A 25,603-nucleotide genomic window follows, 5' to 3' on the forward strand; every position below is an offset into this window, starting at 1 on the left:
CACACACACATACACATTCCTGTTTCCAGCTACCACATCTGCTGGAATTTTGGGACGTGCACCCAAAGCATGGACAAGAGCTGAGTGAATGCATGAACACTGCCACAGGAAATGATGGTCAAGACGAGCATGATGGAAGCTTTGGTGGCAGCTTCTGAATCACGAGTATGGGGGGATGAACTCTGGGAGGTGTATAGGAACGTTGAAGAGCGAGAGGCAGCAGCTCAACAGTACATCATGGTCAGCTGTCACAGAGCACTGAGGTGCCCTGCTCTCAAAGAGGGGAAAACTGCTGGGGAGGAAGCCCAGCTGTGGGTTGCTGGGGCAACCAGGGAAGGTCAGCTGACCAGAAGGGATGGGGCCTGGCCCTTATAAACCCTAGGGGCTGGGGCCAGAGGCAGTTCCCTGCCAGCGGCCCAAGAGGAAGGAACTCTCTCAGGGGAGAAGGGGGAGACCTGACTACAGGACCAGCGTTTTGACACTGATGAGGGAAGGAGTGTTCCCTGGTAGGCCAGACTGATGTTTTAGCCAGATGGCTTTAATTTATGTTACAGCCCAGGGGCTTGTGTTTCGTTGTTGTTACAAGACTGGCGGTTTGGGTGAGGCTATTAGGGGTTGGAGGAGGCCTCATAGGGGACTCACTGCTGAGTGGGGACCCCAGTGCCAGTGAGGGCACAGTGTTCAGGGTGCATAGACCCCAGCCCTAGAGAAGGGCACTTGAGAATCCCCAGAGAGGGGGCATTATTAAGGAGCCCTGGTGTGGGCATGGTGAGCCCCAGATAGGGGGCAGCATTATTAAGGAGCCCCAGTGTGGGCACAGAGAGCACCAGAGAGGGGGCAGCCTTTTATGGAGAAGCTCAGTGTGGGCACGGTGAGCCCAGATAGGGGGCAGCCTTACTGGGAAGCCCAAGTTGGGCACGGTGAGCTCCAGATAGGGGCAGCATTATTAAGGAGCCCCAGTGTGAGCACAGAGAGCCCCAGGAGAGGGCAGCCTTCATTATTGAGAAGCCCCAGTGGGGGCAAGGAGAGCCCCAGGAGAGGGCGGCATTTTTGGGAAGCCCCAGGGCGGGCGTGGTGAGTCCCAGGAGAGGGTGTAGCACCACTGAGAAGGCCCCAGAGCGGAGGCAGCATTTTAGATAAGGCCCTGGAGAAGAGGGCGCAGAGTGAGATAGGGTCGGAGAGAGACCTAGCACTGGAGGGAGTGCATCTAAGGAAGGAAGGCCCAGAAAAAACAGGAAGGGGCCAGATAGTGATAGACCTGAGTCAACGACTATTCCATCAGCGAGGTGTGGACTGTGGGGTGGGGGATTAAACAGAGCTGCAGATAGCGCCCCCTGGCAGCGGGGCAGGACAAGGGCAGCCTCCTGCTGATTAAAAGCCATTAATCAATTAACAACAAGGCATGGCAGGTGAGAAGGTGGGTGGTTGCCCCCAGGAACAGGTGTGCAGGCCATGTTTAGGTCGGCCCTGATCATGTACCTGTCACACCAGCACAAGGGAATTCCTTGACCTGGCTAATAAGTGCTGTCAGAATATTGCCTGGAGCCGGTGAATGGAAGTCAAGTATAGACGGGAGCTCTTAGACGCATGACCTCAGCCCCCATTTGTGAGCTGCCTTTTCCCCCACAACCCCAGACTAGCCATGCAGCATCCACCCTGCATGCCCCTATCCATAAGCTGACCCTCATAGAAAACCCTATCTGAGATCAGCTCCAATAGTGACAACCTCAGCAGCAGCCACTGTGCCTTCAAGTGAGGGATGCTCTTACTTTATCAGGACAAAGAGAGTGCCACAACACTTTAGGGACGAAGTGGAGGGTGAGACAAGGGGGCCGGGGGGGCGGGAAGGAGGGGGGAAGAAGAGCCATTGACAGGTGATGGGTTTTTAGTTGTTAGTGCTGTGCTGATGCATCTGTAGCAAATTGGGGAGTGGGCATTGTGTTCCCATATTATTTCTTTTTTGCTTCAGTTAATTACAGTAAAATAAATGCTTTGGTTAAATTAAATTGATTTTTTTGTCCGTGTCTGTCTACTGATATGGGATGGGTTGTAGAGGCATGGGTTTTGGTGGGGGGAAGTAAACCAAACCAAAGAAAAACAGGCTTTTTCTGGACACATTGCACTAATGAAAGAGTACACACAGTACTAGGGCTGTGTGAAATTTTGGCAGCTGTTTCATTTTGGGGGTGTTTCTGCCTGTTTCGGTGCCCGAAACACTGAATCCAAAATGAAACGGAAGGCTCTGAAACATCTCCAAAACTAAAGGAAGCCATCCAAAACATTTTGGAAATCTTTTGGCTGTTTCAGAATGTTTCTGAGGTGCCCCCAGGAAGAGTTGGGCACAGCCCCGCAGTCCTTCTAAAGTGCCGGGAGGCTGAGGCTGGGAGGGGGATGGGGCAGCCATGGGGCTTCTCCTGCAGCTCCTCCCTCCAGGGCAGAGGCAGGCACAGCCAGAGGAGCCATGGGAGAAGCCCCCCTGGCTGCTCTGCCTGGCCCCAGCTTCCTAGCACTTAAGAAAAAGTTAAAAAAAAAAAAAAAAGGCTTGCACTCACTGGCCGCAGCAGCAGGGATCAGGGCCTCTGAGGGCTAGTGGCAGAGCCCCCCTGTGGGGCAGTGGTGGGCAGCGGGTATTGCCCCCCTGCTTGGCACCTGCGTAGCAGTTGTCGCATCGCACAGGTGCTGCATGGCTTGTTAGGGCACCGTGTGCTGTCTGGGAGCTGGGCCCACTGCAGCTGGGCACTGGCTGACAGGTGCAGCTGCCTCAGCTTCCAGATGGCATGCGGCGCCCTACTGAGCCACGTTGCACCCATGCAATGCGACAGCTGCTGCGAGGGTGTTGAGTGGGGGTTGAGATCCTCACTGCTCCACCCTAAACAGAGGGACTCTGCCATGAGTCCCCAGAGGCCCTCATCCCCAGTTGGTGAGTGCAGAGCTTTTTTTTTTTCTTAAGTGCTGGGAGGCTGGGCCTGGGCAGGGCAGCAATGGGGGCTGCTTCTGCCAAGGCTGGGTGGTGGTGGGCTGTTCCAGTATTTTGTTAATGTGGGGAGCACTAATTGGGTGGGTACTCTGAGCGCATTGAGTTTATCAGGAGTCAGAAGTTGAACCAGATGACTGACAGTGTTCGAAGTGAAGAATTGAACAAAGATGGTAGAAACCTTTTATTTACACACCAGAAATTAAACAAAATTAAACAAACCACAGAACTTTTATAAGATAATGATGTGCAATTACTACATAACAGTATTTTTTTTTTAACTACCGTAACAGTGTATGAACTGTGGAAGAAAAATCAATCTAAGCAATAATAATTTCTAAGTAAAAGAACTTGGCTTTAAGTTGGATTTTCAGAGCTTGACCGAGAACTTTTGGATGACAGAATGCAGATCTGTACCACCGTGTGCTGCTCCCTGTTGGGGGCAGGAACAGGACTGATGACCAGCAAGCATAGAAATGTTTCCAGGAGCTTGGTCATTATTTGCCAGTCCTGGAATGCCTCCTGGACTCATTGTGGTTCCTTTTGTGTTGGACCACCATGAATCTACCCATAGCCAGATGGATCTGTCTCATCATTTCTTACCGCCAATGCTTGCTGTCCCTGAGGGTGTTCACAATCCTGTCATTTCATGCGTTGGTGGCAGCCTGCCTCAGTAGCTTGCAAGTCCTTGGTGGTGGCATTGCAAGTGGAGCTGAAAATCAAGAAATGTGGGAAGTAGAGTGAATTAAAGACTCTCGGTGCTCGAAAAAGATGCACTCAGTGAATCTTGTGAGTGGATAAGAAGCGGTTGGCCCAAAATGAGTGAGAAGGCGTATCTGGCCATGGATGGTAGCAGTCCCTGATTGGCTGCAACCAAGTGCCCACCCGTTGTGGCCATACCTCCCTGCTGTGGCTTGTCCTGTAGTTCCATGCACTGCCCACTAACTCCCTGGATCTCTAAAGTACTGTCCTATAGCCTTTGCGACTGTTGCAAGTTTTGGCACCAGGCAGAGTCAAGCCATGGAGGGGGGCTCTGTCTGCACCTTTGACAACTAACTTTTTGTATCTTATAGGCATGCTTGTTCTGGATGTGTTTTAGCCCTGCTACATCCTTTAGCCCTGTGCATGCCATGGCACAGTAGCAAGCTGCCCAGTGACCTGTTTGTCAAGACATCACTCCCAGTGAGACATGGATCCTATAACCACTCCTTCTCTAAAAACTTGGTGTTTTTGTTTTTTGGGAATTACCCCTGAAATCTGTCAAGCGCTCAGTGGAAAAAAGGCAGGCACTGAGCAGAAGACTGAATGGATGAACCCTGAACCACAAGGATGGCCTGTTACCCCTCCCAGCCGAAAGCATCACCCACGTCAAAACCACACCAGCGCCCCCACAATGGAGCCCCACACTACCAACAGATGCCTCCACCCAAAGGAACTTTAGGGACCTGTTAAACTACTATTAGATGTTCAGGTGCTCAGAGTAGAATCCACCCAACTTGGCCAGCCCTCACCTGCTCTATTGCAATTTTTGGTGCCAGTCAGCGGTGCGTTTGCCCAACAGAGTCAGACTTCTTTACACCAGGCATGGCACAGCAGCCATGGGGGAAGCTGCTGTCCCTGCACTCCAAAAAATCCCTGTCCATGCATGGCACAACAGCAGGATATACAGTCACCCATGTGTCAAGACACTGCTCCCAGGGGTCCCTGGCTGACTGACCAACCACCTGCCTGCCTGGGAGCCCACCTGCCCCTTCCCTTGTGTGGGGCAGGCACAAGCCTCGGGTCTGGCTATTGCTTCAAATTTCAGTCACCAGGGATAATGAGGAAAAGTGTCTATCCTCCTGGAGCTGTAGGTCAGCTTTGGAGGAGGGAAGAGGGGGGCTGCACACCAAAAAAACCCAATGTTATGATGCCTGCAGGCTAGTATCCACCATCCGGAGACCAGGCGCCCGCTTACTGCTTTAAATACAATTAAAACCATGCTTGGCAGCCAACGTAAAGTGGGCAATCGGTTATTAACCCTGAGCCCTGAACTAAGGGAACAGGATAGAACTTTCACCGGTGTAGGTCATTTTTAATCCGTTGACTGGGTTTGTGACACCACTCACCAAGTTAGGTGACCAACATTCAATAGCATGTTTTATTGTGTGGTATTTCTAAAGTAGTGCTGAGGGGGTCAGGGTACACCACGCACAGCATTATCCCTGATAATGGAGAAGGGAGCACATGCAGCAGACACTGATCAATCAACAAAAGAGCCTGTGATCACCCTCATCTGCACCCCCGCAACACACCCTGGGGCCCTTTGGACACCCACCACACCAAGTGAAATAGGAGATGACAACAACAGATCAATGTCTTTGAATTCTTTATTTAATAAAATAATAATAAGGGATCAGCAGAAGATTGATTCATGTCAGACTCTGCAGCTATACTTGGTGTCTTAAAACATTCTTTACACACAATACCTGCAAATAATAGTCAGACAAGGTTCTTTGGGTGAATCTGATATCTTTTATTAGACCAACTTAAATAGTTGGAAAACAATTATTAAGCTAGCTTTTGGGTTCAAAAACCCTTCGTCAGGCTAAGGAAGTTTCAGCAGTTGGTGTGTGCTCTTCCTGGATGGATTGAAAAGTAAAGAAGCCAGAGGCTGGGCTGCAAACACTCTCTCTCCAATCTCCAATCTCTCAGTTCTGATCCTCAAAGGCAACTTACAAAACACTTCCCAGAGACAAGCCTATGAACTCCACTTCATCAACCTCCTAGATACCAAAAATCATGTACTAAATCTAGACATTGGATTTATGACACATTATAACCTGCCTGACAGCTGACTTCCCAGGTACTTCTCCACTATTCATCCCCCTTCTCTTCCTCCCACCCAGCCTGTCTCTCACCCATTGACACCTCATTCTACATTTTCACTGACTGCCTGTCTTGTATGCATACCAGCCCAGCCTCTGGCTTCTTTACTTTTCAATCCATCCAGGAAGAGCACACACCAACTGCTGAAACTGGTGCGCAGTTGTTGTTTGGTCTTTCCTACGTAAAGTATTTTCCATCAGGGCATTTGGTTCACTGGATGAGATGTATTACATCTGTGGAGGTTCAGCTGTAAGATCCAGGAATGCTGATGGCTCTGTTGTGGGGGTGGTGGAGATGTGTTGGCAGGGTTTGGATTTCTTGTCATGGCACGGTCTGGATCCATTTGGTGTTTTCTTGGCTTGGGGAAGTTTGCTTCTGGTGATGTGGTTAGCGAGGTTCGGTGCTTGTCTGAAGGCTAGGATGGGTGGCTCTGGGAAGATCTTTTTAAGAATAGGGTCTCTTTTTAGTGTGGTTTGCAGTTGTTTGAGGATTTTCCGTGCGGGTTCAAAGGAGGGGTGATATGTCATAATCAGTGGTGTGCGATTTGTGGGGGGGTTTGTTCTGTACTGCAGCAGTTCTTCACGTGGTATCCAGGTGGCTCTTTCAACCTACACCCCTGCAAATAATAGTGACACTTGGTGGACAAGGGGGCTCTCCACACAAAAAATGTGTAGCAACACCTGATGGACAAAAGGGGCTTACTACATGTCATTCAGTGATTTGCCATGTACATGTGACAAATTAATGACAGCATCCTTCCAAGTTGCTTTGTTGCAAACTAAACAATGCAAACTCATTTAAATTGCTAGGAATTTGTGTACATGTAAAGTGTGATGCCATTAATCCACACAGGGAAATTTTCATCGTGTACATTGTCTGGGCATCCTGTACACAAGCACCCGTACACAAGCACCCACTGTGAGTAGTATTTTTATTTTGCAAGTAGATTCATTGGTTGCAATGGAACAATAAACACTACTCAATATGATCTGAAGTTGTATCCCAGTTTCTGCCAGCTTTATTTGTGGTGAACAGTACTGAATTCTGCATGCAGTCTGTTTTATTTTTTGCAGAATATAGCCCACAGGTTTTTATTTGGTCTAAGGCACTGGGAATGATATCTTATGTACATTACTGCCTGAACTCTGTGTGATGCCATTATGAATGGAGCAGTGTGTAGTTCAGGAGGACTGGTACAGTGAACACAAGAATTTGAATTTATCTTGGGGCGGGTGCATATCCAGGCCAGTTAGTAATAGCAAAACTCATTGTTGTTTTCTGGGTATTTTATACTTCATGCCAAGCGAACTGCCAGTTCAGCTTATTTGCACCTAAGTGGGCAGCCACATCACAGGCACTAAACAATATATTTACTAGGACTCTCAGGGAGGATAACAACCAGAATTTATGGAGCTGATTTTTTTTTTTCTTTCTCTACTAGAGGGGTCGCATTCCAGGGTTGAAAGGTAGATTGGTGCAAAGAGGCTATGGACAGGTCTCCACTTTTGTTTTACTCACCTCTAGATAAGGAATTCTGGTATCCGTGTTGATTACCAATTTGAAACCGTTAGCAGTGAATAAGTTCCTGAAAGAGAATGACAACAGAAGAATAAAACACCCTTGAGCCAAGTCCATAGCTGATATAGGTTGGGGTAGCTCTTTTGGTCCAGATCTGGCGCACAACATTTCTGTTGCATTAGCATTTAGCAGAAATTATCTTTATTGTACATTGTGCCCCACCCTCAGTAATAGTGGTACATGTATGTGATTGCAACTAATGTATAATAAAGCTTCTTTCCCTCAGACTTAGCACCTTGTGTTTAAGATGTTAACCAAGACTGGAAAAATCACTTATGGTTTGTCAGAAGTCTTCAAAAAATCACCCCAAATTTGTCACCTCCACTCTTGAAAACTGCTGTGACGTTGAGTGGATTCCTGAATTTTTCTGGACTACTCCAATTTATACTGCCTAAACCAGGCCTCCATTGTGCAATGTTTCAGTTCAGATTAAGGTTTTTTTTTTTTTTTTTTTTTTTAATGAGAAACTGTCATGAAGTTTGACGAATAGCTTTTCCAAGATCCTAAAAAGATCACACTATGCATATGGTTGAATTTATCATGTATCTTGTACACAGAGAGGCAATGCTTGATAAGCAATTTTATTGGGTAATTACATTTTTTTATATTCACAAATAAAACAGATTGATTACCATCTTGAAGTAATTTACTAACACATTATAAACTCGTCAAATGCTAACATGGTACAGTATGCCTTGTTTCCTGTTTACTAAATAATCCTTTAGCTGTCTGTTTTGTATCTTTCAGGTTAAACCTGGAATTGTTCTCTGCCAGAGATGTCATGGAGCCTTGTGTCAGAGTCCTCCACTTAAAAGAAAAAATTGTTTCATTGGCTCAGCTCCTTGCTAACACCAGCCATGGTGGATTCCCAGTGGTTTACAAATCTGAGCCAGACCAAGCAGAGGTGTTCCTGGGAACTATTACAAGGTAAAACATTATCAGATGAGTACTTGATATTATGTGGCCATTTTTGGACAACATTCAAATTCTGGTTTAACACACTGTGCTTATGAAGATTATATGATGTGAAGACAGAACTAGTTTATGCTTTTATTGTGGTCAATGGCAAATCTCCTTTTGATTTGGTGGGTTGGGACCATAGTGCATATCATGTCATATGTTGCTTAACAACTCCTAAGAATTATTGCTTTGTGGATCATTGAAAACAAGGGGGAATGACCCTAAATCCTTGGTGGCTCACTTGAATTCTAATGCCAAAAGAATGAGATCAAACTCATAAAAATATACTAAGTCAAGAGAAAATTAGCCTGCTCAGCAATCACAATTGTTTGCCTTTATTTATGCTTTTACTGGAATTAGTCTATTAAGATAAAATGTTTCACAATCAGGATGAAATAACAAAAGGCTGAAGCACAAGCACTGGATTATAGTAAACAGGAATTAAGCTAAGCAAGTACTGACCTGTAAAGACTATCAAAGGGTAAAGAAAATCTCCCAATAAGGAAATTATCGCTGGAACTCCTTTTCGTTATACTGGAAGAGTGACTCCAGCATTGCAGAAGTGATTCTGAAGACTCCTTTCCATTTGTTGGGAAGAAGAAAAAGCAGTTTAATCACAACTTTGTATATTCTAGAGCAGTCATTTTCAACCTGTGGTCGGCTGAGCCCTGGGGGTCTGCAGACTGTACAAGGGATCCCCAAAAATGGCTACGATCAATCAAAAGTATGTGAATACTCACACTTACAATTCAAAAGCGTTTGCACCTCCATTCAAAATTTCCAGTGGGGTCTATCCCTCCATTCAGATTTTTTTAGGGGTCCACAAATAGAAAAAAAGGTTGAAAACCACTGACCTAGAGGAAAGTTTAAGGAAAAAAAAAGAAAATAAATGAAAAAAAAGTATAAAAATGATTGCTGATAGGATTTAATTAATTAATGGTCAATAAAATATTAATCCATAAATTTGTCATAACATAAAAACACAGCATCTAAGTTTAATAATATTAGTCTTTTTCATTTATATAGTATCTTTCATTTCCATAGTCTCTAGGACTCTTCAGTTTTTAAAAACTTTCATTAGAGAAGATTCTCATCATTTGCTGTTGGAATGTAACCACCTCTGGGGTGGAAGACCAAAGCTGTCAAACAGCAACACAAGGATATAAACAATACTGTGTCCAGCTGAATCTGTAGAATTAAGTCAGAGGATAGTTAGCTGAAATTTGGCTAGGAATCATGTCCCTGTTCTTATAAAAAGTGCTGGAAGATTTTTTTTATGAACCACTTGCAGTCAGGTTACATTAACTTACCTGATGGCTTTGGATTAGGTAAAGCTTAGCTGAACATTTTGTGAATATTTGATTAACTAAAACCTGTGATTGTGCTTCACTGACAGGAAAACCTTTCTGCGGGATTCCCACAGAGAAGGAAATAGCTGCTTTGAATGGGAGAATCTGCTGTTAGGGATTGCTTGGCATGCAGTTTTCCAAGACTACAGGCACCAATAAATGCAATGCCACATAGGTATTACTGCCTGGCTTCTTGTTGCTATCATTAATGTTATTAATAAGGGATGTGCTGAAGCATTGGAACACAAATCTTATGGTTGACAGACTGTAGCCTGCACCAGTTTGAAGATGTTATATAATATAAACCGAACCATTCATTTTTCCCCCAGCTGTCCACTGCAATAAAATTGGAGCTCATGCTAACAACTGATCCAGCCAAAGTGCATTTTTAATTTAATTTACAGTCTTATTGTTTCTCTTGTTAAGTCATCATGTTACCTTGTGGTGAGAGTTGTAGGCTGTTGATTACATTCCAAGTTTGTGTAAATATTTAATTCTTGATGCAACACAGTAGGGACGTGAGGCAGTGAAGCTGCAGGGTAGGGGGTGGGGGAAATCACCCGTATATCCCAATTTTGTTGAGGTTGAAGAAGAAATAGTAAAGAATCTTTTGGCTGCTTGAATGTTTGTCACTCAGTCCAGAGATTGGCCAAGAGACCTGCTGGGTGCCGGTGTTTTGTGAGAACCCCTTGGCATCACTCCTCTCTGTCCAGTGTCAGTTACTCTAAGGGTTTCACAGAGCAGCTTGCGCTTCTTTGTTGGAGTGAAAGTTGTAGAAAACTATGCTATGTTTCTGTGATCGCTCTCACTCTCATGAATGGAAGTCTTTGTAGTCATTGTCTGAATGTAGCTCTTAAAATGTTGATGTGTCTTGTTAATGATCACAAATAGGATTTGGCTTTACTCTCTTATTCAAAAGAGGGCATCTCTAGCAACACAGTGCCTTGTAAGACTGAGAAATGGGTTAGAACTGCTTTAGAGGGCAGGGCTCTATTAATTTGTTTTCAGTCATCAATTTCTGCTGTCCCACAGGCAAGTATTGTTATTTGTCTGATCTCACATATGATGAGAGAGTGCAAGCTGAGGTAGTGTCACTACTAGTAGAAAAACTTTTTTTTCCCATTATAAAAAAGGACAGTCCCCATAGTTCTTTTTTTTTCTTTTTGTGTGCTATTGCATTATCAAATGGATTCTGTCTAGCACAGAAAATGTTGTTAATAGGTTAAAAATGAAACGGCATAAAGAGGAACAAAGAGGGAAAGAAACAGCTCAACTGTGATCTTTTTGCTGAAATGGTGGATACCTTTATGTATTGGAATTTGCAGGATATAATTATTTAATACTATTTCTCATTTAAATATTTGCAGCCATTAATTTTTCTCTACAATTTCTTGTGTTCAGATAACCAGATCTGAAATGCTATCTGTGAAGGCAGTAAAAACATATACAGTACTTTACCCTAGTGTGTCAAATGTGGAAAGTATCATATCATATAATAACATTACCATTTTATTATATAAATAACATACATATACTATTTACATATTATATTATTATCCCTGTATATTATTCTATCTCTTTAAAAAGAAAAAGGGAGGCCCATAGCTCTTAGAAGAAGAAAGGCTAGAGACAAACTACCTTTGACAGGCATTTTTTATGCCTTCTTACACAGGTTTACAAATGCACTGTTATTCCAGTTCTGTTCAAAGACTCCCAGCTTTGGTTAGCAGTGCCAAATTTTCTGCTTTTTTGTGATAAGGCTTAAGATGAGATCATCAAATGTACTTTTGTGTGCATGATTTAATCTGAAGTAGTTTCCTCCTTCATTTGAGTAAATCCTGCATGAAGCTCAGGCATTTGCAATAGACACTAAAACTGTCTATTTTAAAATTGTTTAAGAGGAAGTACTATAACTGAAGCACTGGTTTCCAAAGGAGAGGACTCCTTAGAGCAATAATATTGACACTGTGCCATAGACAGCACACAGTGCATGCTTGGGAAACCTACACAGAATTCAGATTGAGGAACATGTGAATGGAGAATTTGATGCATGGAATTAATAAGAACGGGGGATTTATACTGCTGAATATGGAGGATTCAGCATCTGGCTTTAAAAAAGCACAATATCATCCTTGTTCATCTGAACAGAATTGAGCCATTTTCTCTAACGGCTGAAGAAACAGGAGGCTAGCAAATACAGAAAATAAAATGCTCTGTATGATTGTGCCATTCTGGAGTCCTCTGCAAGCTGCAGACTGCATGCCCTCTGGTCAAGCATATGGTTATTACCCAAGTAGGAAGAAGGTCATCCTGGAAGAAGGCCAAGGGGGTAGGCTCTGCTGTTTGTCTCTGATGGAAGTTCTGCCTTGGAAACTATAAATGCTTTTAAACTCTTACTGAGTTATAAAGCTGTATGTCTTCCATTTGAAGCATGGTGTAGTGTCACTGAGGTACAAGAAAATAAGATTAGATATCTTCGTGCTGTAGTGTGCTGTACTTCCCTTGATAGAAAGGCAAATATGCAACACAAGCCACAGTAAAACAAATTGAGTGCATGGGAGATGAATGTGAAGGGAGTCTGTTGGTAACTGGTTTCTTTCCCTTGCCTACAGCTGCATCTGGATTATAAAGGCAACCTACTTGTTTTGCAATCTATAAGATTAAAAAACACCCTTGTTCTCTCTCTGTGGCTGCCTCCATTTTCATGATACAGGCAGAACTTCTTGAGGGGTACCTACCATCTCACGCATCTGCTTCCCTGAGACCCTTCCTCTGAGATGCATACATACTTTCTTTCATACTTTGTTCTAAGTGAGACGCATGCACCAGTCAACCTAATCTCCTTACTCCATCAGACACTTGACAATGTCTTCCATGTTGACGCTGTCTTATTATTTGGTCGTTCAATATTTATGCCCCTCAAGATATTTTGAATGTAGTTCTATCCAACATGACCTCATCACCTCTCTGAGACCTTGGGGAATAACACATTTCATCCATTTTCTCGTTCAGAAAAAATATGGGTAGCTTCCCAAGACTTGATTCCATTTTGCTCAAGAAAATTAAGATGGTGGTGTTTCTTCAAATAGATTCTTCCAATATTCACTGAAACAAGCAGGGAGATGGATGGCTTTCACATGTTATCATCCATCTCCTTCATTTCCATTTGAGGAGAAGCTAGTGGCATGGAAAGATTTTCATGTCTGGAGTACTGCCTACTCTACCTTAGTTTAGGGCTGCTTCAAATAGTGCTTAAATAGGACCTTGACTGCACTATGTTTCAGCTGTATCCTAGAGAGATTCCTGGCTAGAAGATACCACCAGGTAGCCTTTTTGGGAACTGGACCACAATACACAAGCCATTTTCTTTGTCCCTGAACCTACAAGATGTGTTGTTTTGTAGAGTACATTTGCTGTAATACTAAGGGGCACATGTCCCTTTTTTTGCCTTTGTACCATTACCTACACAGCTGTTACCCATTATTCTGCATTTTGTTTGTCTACCTTTAACTGAAGGATTTTTTTAGGTTGATTTAGTTTGATGGGGAGAAGGTAATTATACAGAAACCACAATGTCACAGAGTATATGAAGGACAGTACAAAATATATTGCATCTAAAGAGAAACTGGTAAAATGTTGGTTTTTTGCCAATTCTGTGCCGAGTGTGAAATTCCTGGCTTCTTTCCCACATTTTTGTGTGTTCTTTTTTTACCTAGGAAAACCTGTCACTTCCCACCCGTGGTGTTCACTGAGACTTCAGCATTTGTGGTAGATGCAAATTAGTAGACTTTGGGCAAGTCAAAACATGGTGCAGTGCCAGAAAATTCCATCCAAGGTGAAACTGTCCAAAAGCCCCAAACTACCATTTTCAGTTTGGTTGCAGATATTTTAGCAGAGTTTGGGATGTATTTTATGGAATTGGGGTTTTTTTCTTGTTTCTTTGTGTAGAATTGCTTTTCCCAGGTCAAACTTAACTCAGTTTTTAAGAGCTCCTAGGTAATTTTTTTCAGGTATTTTGTTTTTCAAAAGAGCCCAATTCCCATTTTCAAAACCTGGTTGGGAGCCTCAGTTCCTTTTTAAAAATGGGACTCAGATGCCTAACTCGGTTACGTACCTTTGGGATTTTTTAGCCTTCTTCTAATTGAATACTAAGATTTTCAACGGTTGTTAGTGATTCTCTGTTAATCAAATCCTAGCTGTCCACCTTGACATCTTCCTGCAATTATTTGTACATAAGATTTGAGTAGGTTACACTGATGTCAAGCTCTGTTGCAATATCTTCTTCTTTTTTACACCATCGTAAAGCCCAGTTATATCTGTATGAATGTATCGTGTCCAAGCCTTTCATGTGGGACTGGAGCCTCTGATAACTTATCATATTGAAGGCAAAAATGCTACCAGTGGAGGGAGCCAATTGCATTTATTTGTGCAACATTATTTTTTTTTCCTTGCTGTTCCTGTGTTGCACATTTTTGCTTCCTTTGTGGTAGAAGGAAGCCAGGTACAGAACACTATGTACTCATAAATTTAACGGTCTTGTTTTAATTTCCCCACTTGTAAACTGGTAAGAGAAGGAGGATGCTTTGCTTTCCACAACTGAGGGAGATGGTAGAGCAGCTGTTCCCAGTAACAATAATGACACTATTGCTGAGACAAACATTTTCATGATGATGCATGGGAACACTAAATCCAAACCACATTGTTTAGCTAATGCATGCTTTCACTCCAGTAAAGGGGAATGTCACATAACTGAAAGTAAATCGAAGAGATCATAGTTTAGAAAATATGACAAAGTTGAAAACTTAAAGCTGCATTGCACAGTAACATCCTTTAACAGGGAAATAATTGATCCAAAGTACTGTATATATGTATATTTCATGGCAGTTTATTAGGTATGACATGTCTCTGGTTAACATAGTGGACAGAAACCATTGTTAGTCAGGAATGTGTTGTGGCAAGTATTTCAGTGGAACCAAGGCATGGTATGTTCATAAGTGCTGCTGGGAAAGTGATAGAGTGCTATGAAATATAGATATGTCAGGTCCTTGGGTACAGTTTCTTGTAGTTTGTTTCCATCTTCTTTGCCCGGTAGACTTAATGTTACCCTCCTCTCCCCTCTACAAATACATGTACACATGTGCACACATATACCCTTTTAATAAGCTGATGTCCCTACTTTTCCCATGAAGAGAGGAAGCACTTGCCTCAAGGGAGAAAATGAAATGTTAAAGTAGAGATCTTAGTAGTTATCATACCCAAAATAATGAACTAATTAAGTAATACTTGAATGTGATGGTGGAGAAATTTACCTTAATATTGCCAATATTTCTCTTCTGGCACCTTTTGAAATAATTTATATATTTCTGAAAGCTAGCTGGAGAGTGTTTTCCCTCTGGCACACTATTGAGAGGTTGCTAAGTTTAGATCACAGGATTGCCAAGTTAATCAGATACAGAAGGCTACAAAGTTCATACAATAGATGATTTTTATTCTCCCGGTAGAAGATCATTCAGGGTCTTCCTGCCAACACCTCAAGGTCCTTCTAGATAGATCTAGCTGATGACAGTTAAATAGACAAATTCTTTGGACTCTGGTTTAAAAAAATTGAATTTAAATTTAGCCAGGAGAGGAAAAAATGCGGACATTAGATTTGCAATCTACTTTTAGAAATGTAGGCTAGATAGCTGACTGCAGATAAAGATGCTTTTGCAATTATTTGATTTTGACTTTAAAGCGCGGGGATGTTGTTTGCTTGCACAGCCTGTACCTTTGTCTGTGTTTACCCTGTTCAGAGCTTCCAGCATTTCTGATAGCAGTGAGCAGCCATCACTGCCAAGCTGCAAGAGTGCACTCATACCCAGGTACTTTTTTGGTTCTGCACAGCTCCAGTCAGCCCCTGTGCCACCAGAGTGAAAAGTGCAACCTGGGAAGGCACTAGCTTGTGATTGGACCATGGCAGCTGGCAGATGAGTATGTCTACAAACTGGTGCTGGGTGGCAGTAAAAGCCCTATCTTGGTTGGTAAAAGTGGAGTAACTGCTGGCAAAAAGGAGAGTACTGCACCCACAGAGGAGCTTTGGATCTGGACTCTGGGAGTGCTTTATAGTGTAGACCAGGTCATAGATTCCTGTGTTGGAAAGGTCAGTCTATTTGGTTTATTTATAAGGTTAAATGATACAACATAAAGCAACCTGACATTTAACTTAGATTAGAACATTGCATTAAGAGCAGCGTATTGTTAATGTGGGTTGCCTATTAAAATAAATTGAGTCCAGAGCTTTCTACCAAAGCCTTCAACACTGCTATGTGCTGTCCACATTCTAGGACATTGCGGCTCATGGACAATGAATGGAAGTGAGGGAGGTAGGTTTAGAGAATTTGACACAGATTTTATTTTGGGACCTAAGTGTGAAACTTCTGACAAAGAACAACATTATTTGATGCCTTCAAAATTAGTGTGTCTGCTTCATTAGACAAATAACAGTGCAGGTATTGCAGGATTCTGCTCCAGAGCCCTTTGGAGTGAAAGCCTCGGAGTGTTGCAGAGAACGTATGCTGAATTCAGAGAGCCAAATTAAAAACGTATGTGGCCACGCTGCAGCATGTGGGTGGCTTTTAGGCAAATGCAGACTGTTGTTAAATGTCAAAATCAAATATGGGCATGGGGAAAACTAGTGTGTGCATGGAAAGACTGATCACATATTTGTTCTGTAATATAAATGTGGTAGACTCTTCTGGAATTGAAAGTCTGGCTGGTGGAAAACTGGCTTGGGAGAAAAGTTGAATCCCATCCTGGGCCTTTGCCTGTTTCTAGAATTGAGCCGAAAAGGAATTGTTTAGAAAGTTCTGAAAGCTTTGTGTTTCCCATTTTTCCACACTGTCCCATTTAGGCTAGAACTATCTGATGTCCATTCATTTACTTGTTTGCTTATTTTTGTACCCATATAAATAAATAATTAGCTGAGAAGGTCACACGCATTCAATTTTTTACCTCAAAATATCTTTTTGGGGCACAAAGCATAAATGTCTTACTCAAGGTCACATGAAAAGTCTGTGGCAGAGATAAAAATGACTCCACATCTTGGGACCCCACATCTAATGCTTTCTCTCTGAGGTGGTAAAGCCAGCTTTTCCTGAGATTTTTTGGATGGTTTTACAAAATTCCCAATCCAAGTTGATAGAATTGAGTAGTTTGCATAAATGCTGGCAATTTGAACTATTTATTTGACTCTCCTGAGTTTTTTTTTCATTGCAAGTCAAGACTTGTGGGAATTTGTATAACAGCTCTGAGCTTTGCCCAGGATTGTCACTGTAGCATGCCCTGCCTATTTCCTCCTGTTCTGTGCCTGCCAAATCTGGCAAATGTGGCAGTGTAAGGCTCCTAAGTTCATCTTTATAGCTGCTGTGGTGGCTAAATTGCTTCATTTCTGGGTGTTACAGGTTTAAGTAGGTGTAGAGTGTGCATCATGACATCTTTACTTCACATGGTATGGAAGCAGAGTAGACCAGGGTAGACATGCCCTGTGATATACTTTCTAACTGTTCCCTGGTCTCAGTCCCCATCTTCCCTCTTACCCTTCAAAAATGGCATCATTAATTTTCCCATTTCACAAAAAAGCAGTTTCCCACAATTTAAATAATAAAAAAGTAGGTCTTGAGGGGCCTTCAAGAAGTCATCCAGTCTGGCCCCCCTGCTCAAAGCAGAAGCAGCCCTACCCAGACCCTCCCATACAAACGTTTGTCTAACCTCTTTCTAAAATTTCACCAAGTTCCAGGAAAGACATTTAAAATATAATAGCAACTAGGTTAAAAAGAAATTAAATCACTGTTTACCTCAAAGGGCACATCCAGACGAACCCGCACATGTGCTTCTTGCAGTGTCTCAAACTCCCTTGAGACGCTGCAAGAGGCACATGCAGGAATGAGAAAATGTTCCCCGTGCTGCAAATTTAGACTCCCAGGGGTAAAAAAAACCCGTCAGAGAAAAAAACCAGGGTAGGCTGAGGCAACCAGAGGCTGGGTCCTCCATAGAGATGCTCTGGCTGCCAGAGTGTCTCTATGGTTGGCCCTTGCCCTGGTGCTGAAGCACGCTACCTGCTCGTGCAGGGCAGGCAGCATGCCAGCAGGGAGTTGGACCCAGGCTCCAGTGCGGTAAGTAAGGGTGGGGGGGCTGGAGAAGGGGGGAGGGGACCATGGGGGGGCCCCGCCAGCCCCACCTGCTCCCCCAGCCACCCAATCCCTGCCCCGCCCGGCCTCATCCCCCGCCTGCCCCCTGAGCATCTCCGATCCCTTCTCCAGCCGGCCCCATCTCCCTCAGCCCCTTCAGCCTCCCCGATCCCTTCTCCACCTGGCCCCATCTCCCTCAGCCCCCCCGATGCCTGCCGCCTCCACTCCAGCATCCTGGGATAAAAAAAAACCAAATCCCCAAAAGTCAACCCTGGTTCTCACTGGAAGTTCCAGCTGCCATCAGGGTCACTGGGCCCCCTGCACAGTGTGGTGTGGGGTGACAGCCCCAGCAGCCCCAGCCCAGGCCCTGATGCCCCCTGCTACCCTGTGCTGCACAGGGGGGCTCTGCCAGGAAGCCCCAGTGCCCCAGCCCCGCTTCTGGGGTGAGTAGCAGCTTTTTTTTTAAGTGCCAGAGACTGGGGTGGAGGGGGGCAGCCATCGCAGGCGGGGGGGCTGTAGCCTCCGTAAGAAGGCCCTGTGGGGGGCGGGAGGTTGTAGTCTCTGTTGGGGGCAGCAAAACATATTCATGTATTCATGAATTCATGAAACATGTATTTAGAATTCACTTTATTATGATGATAGAGACACTGGTAGTCTTCCAAATTGCTTTAACACTGTATAGATATATCAATAAAACATTGCCCAACTGATTGCTGTCTCTCACTGTCTCTCTCTTTGCCTCTCTATAGTGGTCTTTTGTTTTAATTGTGGAGGAATATGGATTTTGGGGTATTTTACAGAGTGACTTTGGGATTTTTTTTATCAGGATTTTTCAATTTTCAAATAGGGAACACCAGAATTCCTGCTAGGGAGGCCCGTGGCAGGACCCTGCCTGTTCAGAGCTGGCACCTTGGACCAAGCTGGAGGTGACTGACCTCCTGGCCAACTGTGGCTAGGAGGACGTGCTTTGAAAGTTCAAAGCAGGCCACCACACTGGGAACATCTGGGCGATAGCTGCCCAGATGGCCAGGGAGGGGGCATACATGGCAGTAGTGCAGCACAAAGGCCAACTCTGCAGCCACAGCTCACTGGCAGCTGGCCCAGAGTGGCAGATGCCTCTACTAACTATGCAGTCCCCATCCAGGTCTGGCAGGTGCACAACAGGTCACAGCCAGGCAGCAGCACAACAGGTCACTGCCAGACTGCTGCAGTGGATAAAGGGTGCAGGGAACTCTCCGGGCTGCTTTAGCAGTCCAGCTAGCCCAAGGGGTAGTGTCCCCAGGTACCAATTGGCTGAGCCCCAGAAGCTCCTGAGAGTGAGTAACCCTGAGCTACTTGACAGGGCAGCTTTTTATACTGCTGGGGCAGCACAGGTGCTGACCCCAGGCTTTAGGTCCTCCTGGCTGCAGATCTGGTAGGAGCCAGACAGGGTTATTTTGCCCCAAGTGGCATAATTTGTCCCACAACAAAGTGCATGTCCGGGCACATGCGCTGAGGCAAAAAGCCCCAGCTCAAATTTGCACCGCTTCTATTTGACCTGCTGCAAGCACATGCTCTTGCATGTGTGGACGTGCCCAAAAAGACTATCTCCCTCTTTCTTTATTTTTGTAAATCTTTCCAATGTTATTCTTTTGTGAATGCAATGTATGTTAGAACAACTGATTAACTTTTTTGGAGAAGTAGAGTAATGCCCCAGTCTGAAGTGCTGACTGCTCCTGATGAGGCTGTCAACACCCACAATTATTACTGACTTGTGTATGAGTTGAAGGTATGTGGATGACAGATCCCCATGTGGAGTGGGTTGTCTGTCTCGCTGCTAATTTCAATGAAGCTTTGGCAGTTTACATGAACTGAAGATCTTCCCTCTGGTGCACTGGATGAGGTGAACAAACCAACTATTGACCAAGGAGGGGCGTTTCACCATCTTGCTCTGAAATTTATCTTTTTGTTTTAAAATCCCATTAAAATCACTATAGAGAGTCTATATATTGGGGTTCATTGGCCTTTGAGTCATACTAATGAAGATGCAACAGAAAAACATTCTTTTTGAATATGGAGGGATCTTCGTGTTCAGTCATACACAACAATGATAGGGCGGTGCTAAGGCACCTGAAAAAACAAATTTATACCACCCTGTTCTAGGGGCAGTCCATCCTGCATTCATTCGCCATGCCTTGTTTTTAATGGAAATATGTAGACTGTGGGAGGCTGCCCTGATCTTACTAAGATGACCCTTGACTTGTGGCCTCAGCTTCCCAGGTCAATCACATGGCTCTGTACCTCCCCTACAGTGTGTCCTATGCCTCATAGATAGCATCCTACTAGTCATATCTGATTCATGCCCCTAACTGGGATGTATTCTCTTGTCTTATCCTGTCCATGCCCCCAACTGGGACCCCTTATGACTTGTGCCCCTAACTGGGCCATACTCGTTAGCTCATGCCTCTCTTAGGCCTCTCAACTCAGTTCAGGCTTCCTACCTCTGTGCAGGCCTCTCGGCTCTCCTCGGGCCTCTCAATTCTCTCAGGCCTCTCCACTCATCTTAAACCTTCTCAACTCTGAACTCTGGTTCAGTTCTGCTCATGTCTTCTAGGGACCCCTGTGGTCCATCTGATCTTCCATGTCTAGCACTTTTCTGTTGGGGTGTGATCTCCTAGCCTTCACCTCCACAGGGTAACTCACAAGGCAGCGGGGGCTGAGGCTTTCCGATGCCCCATCCTCACCTTTGGGGTGTAGGCATGGCACTTCATGGAGGTGGCCCTGCTACAGGCAGCCCCACCAACCATCCACCTCCTGTAGGCTGCAGTTTGATGTCTTACCCAGGACCAAAGCAGGCCTACCTGGTCTCCCTATCTTCTCTCATGGGCTTCCCTTAGAGGTTCTGCCCCATCTCCTGGGCTGGTGGCTGGTGGATTCTCTGGACCTGACTCCACCTCTCAGCTGTAGTCTCTCTCTGCTGAGATCTCTGGCCTCCTGGACGCCCTGGCCCCACTAGCAGGCCAGTTGAAGAGCCAGGCCCTCCACAGCACTGGCCACCCCTTATGGTGGGTTTGTACCCTTTGGCCCTCTCCTGGGCCCTGGCCCCCAGCATAGGCCAGTTGAGGTCCTTGGAATCAGTGAATTGTCTGTCAGCCCCCTCAATCATGGGTCCTCCCTCTCAGGCCCCTTCAGCTAACTCCCCTGCTCTCCACAGGTTCAAAGCCCCACTGAGATTGTCAGCCCTGCTCCCTGGGTACACCCTGGCATTGAGCTCAATCTCAGCTGCTCCGGCCCCTCTCTCTGGGCCCACCTGGTCCCTCTCTGGCCAGATGACCCTGGGCCCTCTTCCTTACAGACCAGCCTGGTCTCTTCAAGTTTCTGCCCTATCAGTCCTGTTCTCCTAGGCTGTAGACCCCACCTGGGTCCTCAGAAACTTCCTCCTCCCCAATAGTTGCTACCCTAAATCTCTGGGATGTTCAGATGGTCTCCAAGCTGCGGTCTTCTGGTTAGTAGGTGTTGCTCCTAGATGTTTCGGCCATCTTGCTTTCCTAGCTTGGGCTTATGCCCTGACCCAGCCCAGCTCTCCCCAAGTCGGGCAGTCTCTGGACAGTTGCGCAGCCCTCCTAATCAGCCTCACCTTCCAGCTCCTGAGTCTGCTGACTCCTGGATTAGGCCTGGCCGCACCTGCCACAGGCTCTGCAGGCCTGCCTGACTCCACAAGTGGCAGGCACACCTGGTGTCTTGCCACAAACAGTCATTCATCTCTGCTCTCTTTCAAGTCAGATATAGGCAATAATATTCAGATATATACTGCACAAAGATGCAGGTATGAAGAGAAGGCTTTCAAACTTAGTTTTGTCAATAAGCTAAAATCAGTACTCTCTAATTTTCTTAATAAACTGTGTCGCCATCCTGTGCATTCAGCTAGGAAGAATAGTGCTCTCATTGACTTTCGTCCATAACATCATTGCCAAATCTATGTTCTAATTGTAACTACTTGGAACTTTTGCTCCTTTTATGCTGTTTCCCAGTGCACAGAATTTGAAGTTTCCTCAGATAACAGGCTTTTTTCTGACAAGAAAATACTGACACATTCTAAGTGGTCACATACTTTTCATTCCTGACTACCATGCCAAATGTGACATGTGGATATTGGGATAATAATTTGTTATCTTAATTAGGTGCGTCTTCATGACACATGTTTTGTAACAGATACAGAATATAGAAACTATTGTAGTGCCTTGCCAGGGTATCCTTTGAAATGAGAAACATGACTTAAGGGTTTTCTTCCTTTTTAAATAAATAAAAAATAAATGAACAATCACAGAGTCCAACTTTGAATCCTAGCATTTCCTGTTAAGTCCAAAAAATAGTGCAAGAAACATGTTTGGTCTGCTCTTTCTAAGGCTTGATGATGTGATAGGAAGGATGTTGTATGTAACATCAAAGAGTGATGTTGTTATACCTCTGAAGCATGACTTCTGGAAATCCAAGTGAAATAATGTACACTCATTTTTCTCTTGAACATGGCTGGTTTTAACAGGCTTGGAATCTTATCAGAAATGTTCCAACAATTTCCTTCATTGTGTTTTCATGTGCCTTTTTTGACTAGCCAAATTTCTCTCTCACTTCCCAAAGCCCTGTTAAGTGACTCCCCACTGGGTTTAGTTAAGAACACTGCTGAACAAATTGCAGGCTGCCAAAACCAGCCAACGAACCACCGGTGATGAGCAAATGTTCCTGTTTTTTCAGCTCAGGGTAAATGCCTCCTGCTTTTTCTTCCCAGACCATGTTGTTAAATTGGAAAACACAAAAATCTGGCTCAGAAGCAGGCCCAAATTGTATCCTAGACCTGAACACACAGACTTTGGAAAGGTATCAGTAGGGATCAGGCTTTTGCACCTGGGTCCCATTTACATATAGATGTTAAGATAAGCTCTCTGAATGTAATCTTGGCCCAGTGATCATCCATACACTTTTTACACCTTGAAGGTAGCTGCATTTCATCAGTTTATGAAATGATTCCCTCGGCAGTTGCAAATGAACATCTAGGGGCAGAGCCTATATTTTATTCTTACTCTTAAAAAGATTTTGAATCTTGATGAAAATGGTATATCATTGTAAAACTATGAGAATAGCAATGAAGGGGAGACATATTCCATGGCTGAACTTCAGTATTGGCCATGCCTGTCTGTAGTGCATGTATCAGGAGTTTAGGGTGCCTATTCATGAACAGGGAGGCTGCTCCGACATGCTGTAATTCCAGCGCATCAGAGCAGGCTCAATTAATCTGCTTGATTAATTGTTGCTGCTGGAGCGTGGCAATTACCGCCTGTTTCTCATGTATCAGTGTCCCTGTGCTTCAAAATAGTGGTGGGGGCACTTTATCTAAAGCTCATTTGATGAGCTTTAGATAAAGCACTGCTACTGCCACTTTGAAGCACAGGGACACTGATACACGAGATGCTCTTGGAGCCACTCTCAATTAAATTGCTCCCCTGCCCACTCCCAGAGCATGTGTATAAATGTCCTTGGATACCAGCATAGAAATGCTTGTCTTTTCTTTAGGAACCATTGTTTGCGGACAGGCAAGTGCCAAAGACAGGTATGTCTGAGGGCTACCTCATTCTTCTCTTATTAACATAAAAAAAATTATATAAAAGGAAAAGTCAAAGTTCAATTGTGATGGAGAATGAATAGTTTAATATTATTCTAAAGTTATTCTGACCTATATTTTAGTAAATTATTTATCCTTGATTGGAAATACCATATTTTCTCACATACAATGCGTAAGATATGCACCTTATTTTTTGAAAAGCAGAATGAAGAAAAAAAGATCTTTCCTTGTAGTAAGTAACTATGTAGCAGCAGCTAAAGAGCTGAGCCTATTTATTATTCTCCTCCCTGTGGATCAATGCTGACTTTGTTTTTGCTCAGTTAGTGGCACAAACTACTCTCACCACATTTCTTGCATATAATGCACACTTCAATTTCCAGCAGCTGTTTTGTTAGAAAATGCTGCATGCTTTATGTGAGAAAACATGGTGTTTTTAATGATGGGTACAGCTGACTGGAAATCAAGGATCCTGTGTTGTATTCCAGGTTCTGCTACTGATTTCCTGTATGACCGTGAGCAAGTGATTTCATTTCTCTGTACCCCTTCTGTGAAAGCATCATGCATTCCCCAGTTATAGGGGTGCTTAATAACTTTAAATCCCTTTGAGACCCTTGGATGAGTGGCAAAATCCCATGTTTTGTGTTTGAGGAAAAACTAAAAAAATAAAAAGCAACCAATGAAATTGTAGCTAACTTTTATACCATGATGAGAAATTATTCTATTATTTATTGATACAAACACTCGTATCTTAATGAAGAAAGGTTTTTTGTTTGTTTTTGTAATACTTAAAGCTTTTGATATATCTTGATCAGTAAGAAGACCAAGAAACATATACTTGCTGGATATGCTGTTGACAGGAAAGCACCGAAGGCAGCCTGATCACATGTTAAACCTAGCAAATTTATAGTTACAGAAAATATATCGCCTAAAGCATAAATTCCCGTTTAATTTTTTTTCCACATAACCAAAGCTAGTGAGTTGGTCACAACCCTAGGTGAACTGTGGGAGATGCACATTTTCCTCAATGTATAAGAAGTCCTTGAGGTCAGAGGAAAAATTATTATTATACCTATTCTTTATTTTCAAAGTGATTAAATATGTTTGGTCGTTTTCCTAATAGTTTTGTTTTACTGGGAAATGTTTTTTTTTCCCCATTTTATAAATTGTTTAGATTACTGAGCCAAAAATTAAAGAAACCATAGGGATTTTTGACATAATTTCTCCCCATAATAGAAGGCCACGGAAACTTGAGGATTCTTTCCCTTTCCTCAGCCTTCCAAAATTTGTCTCCCACTCTCAAAGGCATATTGAAATGACCCTTCTCCTGGCTGAGGACAGTTGAATGTTCCTTCTTTTCCTTGGAAACCTACCAGTCTTCACCTTGTATCATTCAATAGGGCCTCTTAGGATCGATGACAGTGTCCCTACTATTTTCTGGCTATGGACTGAACGGGTCTGAGCTTTTGTCTCCATATTCAATCCTATGTATTATCTTGCATACTCATTAGCTGCATGCTGAGGACTCTGCTGGGAATGGCAGTATTTTTTTAGCCTCATGGTCAGGGCACACACCTGAAAGTTTCAGGTTTAATGCCCTGTTGCAATGACTGTTTTATTATTGTCCCTGCCCCAAAGTGTTTATAGTCAAAGTCAAGAGGCAACAGATGGCTAGAGACAAGTTGGGGAGTATAAGAAAACAGTGAGACATGATTTGCACAGTAGGTTAGTTGTTTGAGCATAATATTCATCTACTTGTCAAGTTTTTTATAGGCATCATGGTGAAAAGGCAATGAAATTTAACAAAATAGCAAAGGTATGTGCATCTTATGCAGCTCTTGAGTGAAGTACAGTCCTGTTGAAATCACTGAACGTTGTTTCACAATTTATTTAAAATGTTACAAGAATTTTGCAGACGTTGTTCTCATGCTTCAATATAGATCTTCAATATAGTGGAATTAGTTTAAAAAAATCTAAATAAATAGGAAAAACCTTCATTCCATTTGTAACTGAAGTTATGAACAAACTAAACCTCTCAATTAGGATGCTGTGCACCCCCCTCAGGGTGCCACAACACAGGTGCTGCAGCTGAAGTAGCAGCCAGGTATACTGCCCT

The 25,603-nt window shown here is 43.8% G+C and overlaps 1 protein-coding gene across 11 annotated transcripts in view; it reads left to right on the top strand.

Annotated features, from left to right (window-relative positions):
* Window positions 1–25,603, top strand: part of LOC102387923 (chloride transport protein 6-like) — a 131,673-nt gene that overhangs the window by 96,499 nt on the left and 9,571 nt on the right. For 8 of the 11 annotated variants that reach the window (XM_025201038.1, XM_025201042.1, XM_025201040.1 and 5 more), the window contains one exon: window positions 8,168–8,347. In XM_025201038.1, the coding sequence (XP_025056823.1) occupies window positions 8,168–8,347 (180 nt within the window). Of the gene's footprint in view, window positions 1–8,167; window positions 8,348–15,612; window positions 16,111–23,441; window positions 23,479–25,603 lie in introns of those variants that run through there. The other 3 variants (XR_003093444.1, XR_003093443.1, XM_025201043.1) reach the window with 3 other exon arrangements.

The sequence above is a fragment of the Alligator sinensis genome, unplaced genomic scaffold (genome assembly GCF_000455745.1).
Source record: "Alligator sinensis unplaced genomic scaffold, ASM45574v1 scaffold615_1, whole genome shotgun sequence".
In the NCBI taxonomy this organism is placed as follows: domain Eukaryota; kingdom Metazoa; phylum Chordata; order Crocodylia; family Alligatoridae; genus Alligator; species Alligator sinensis.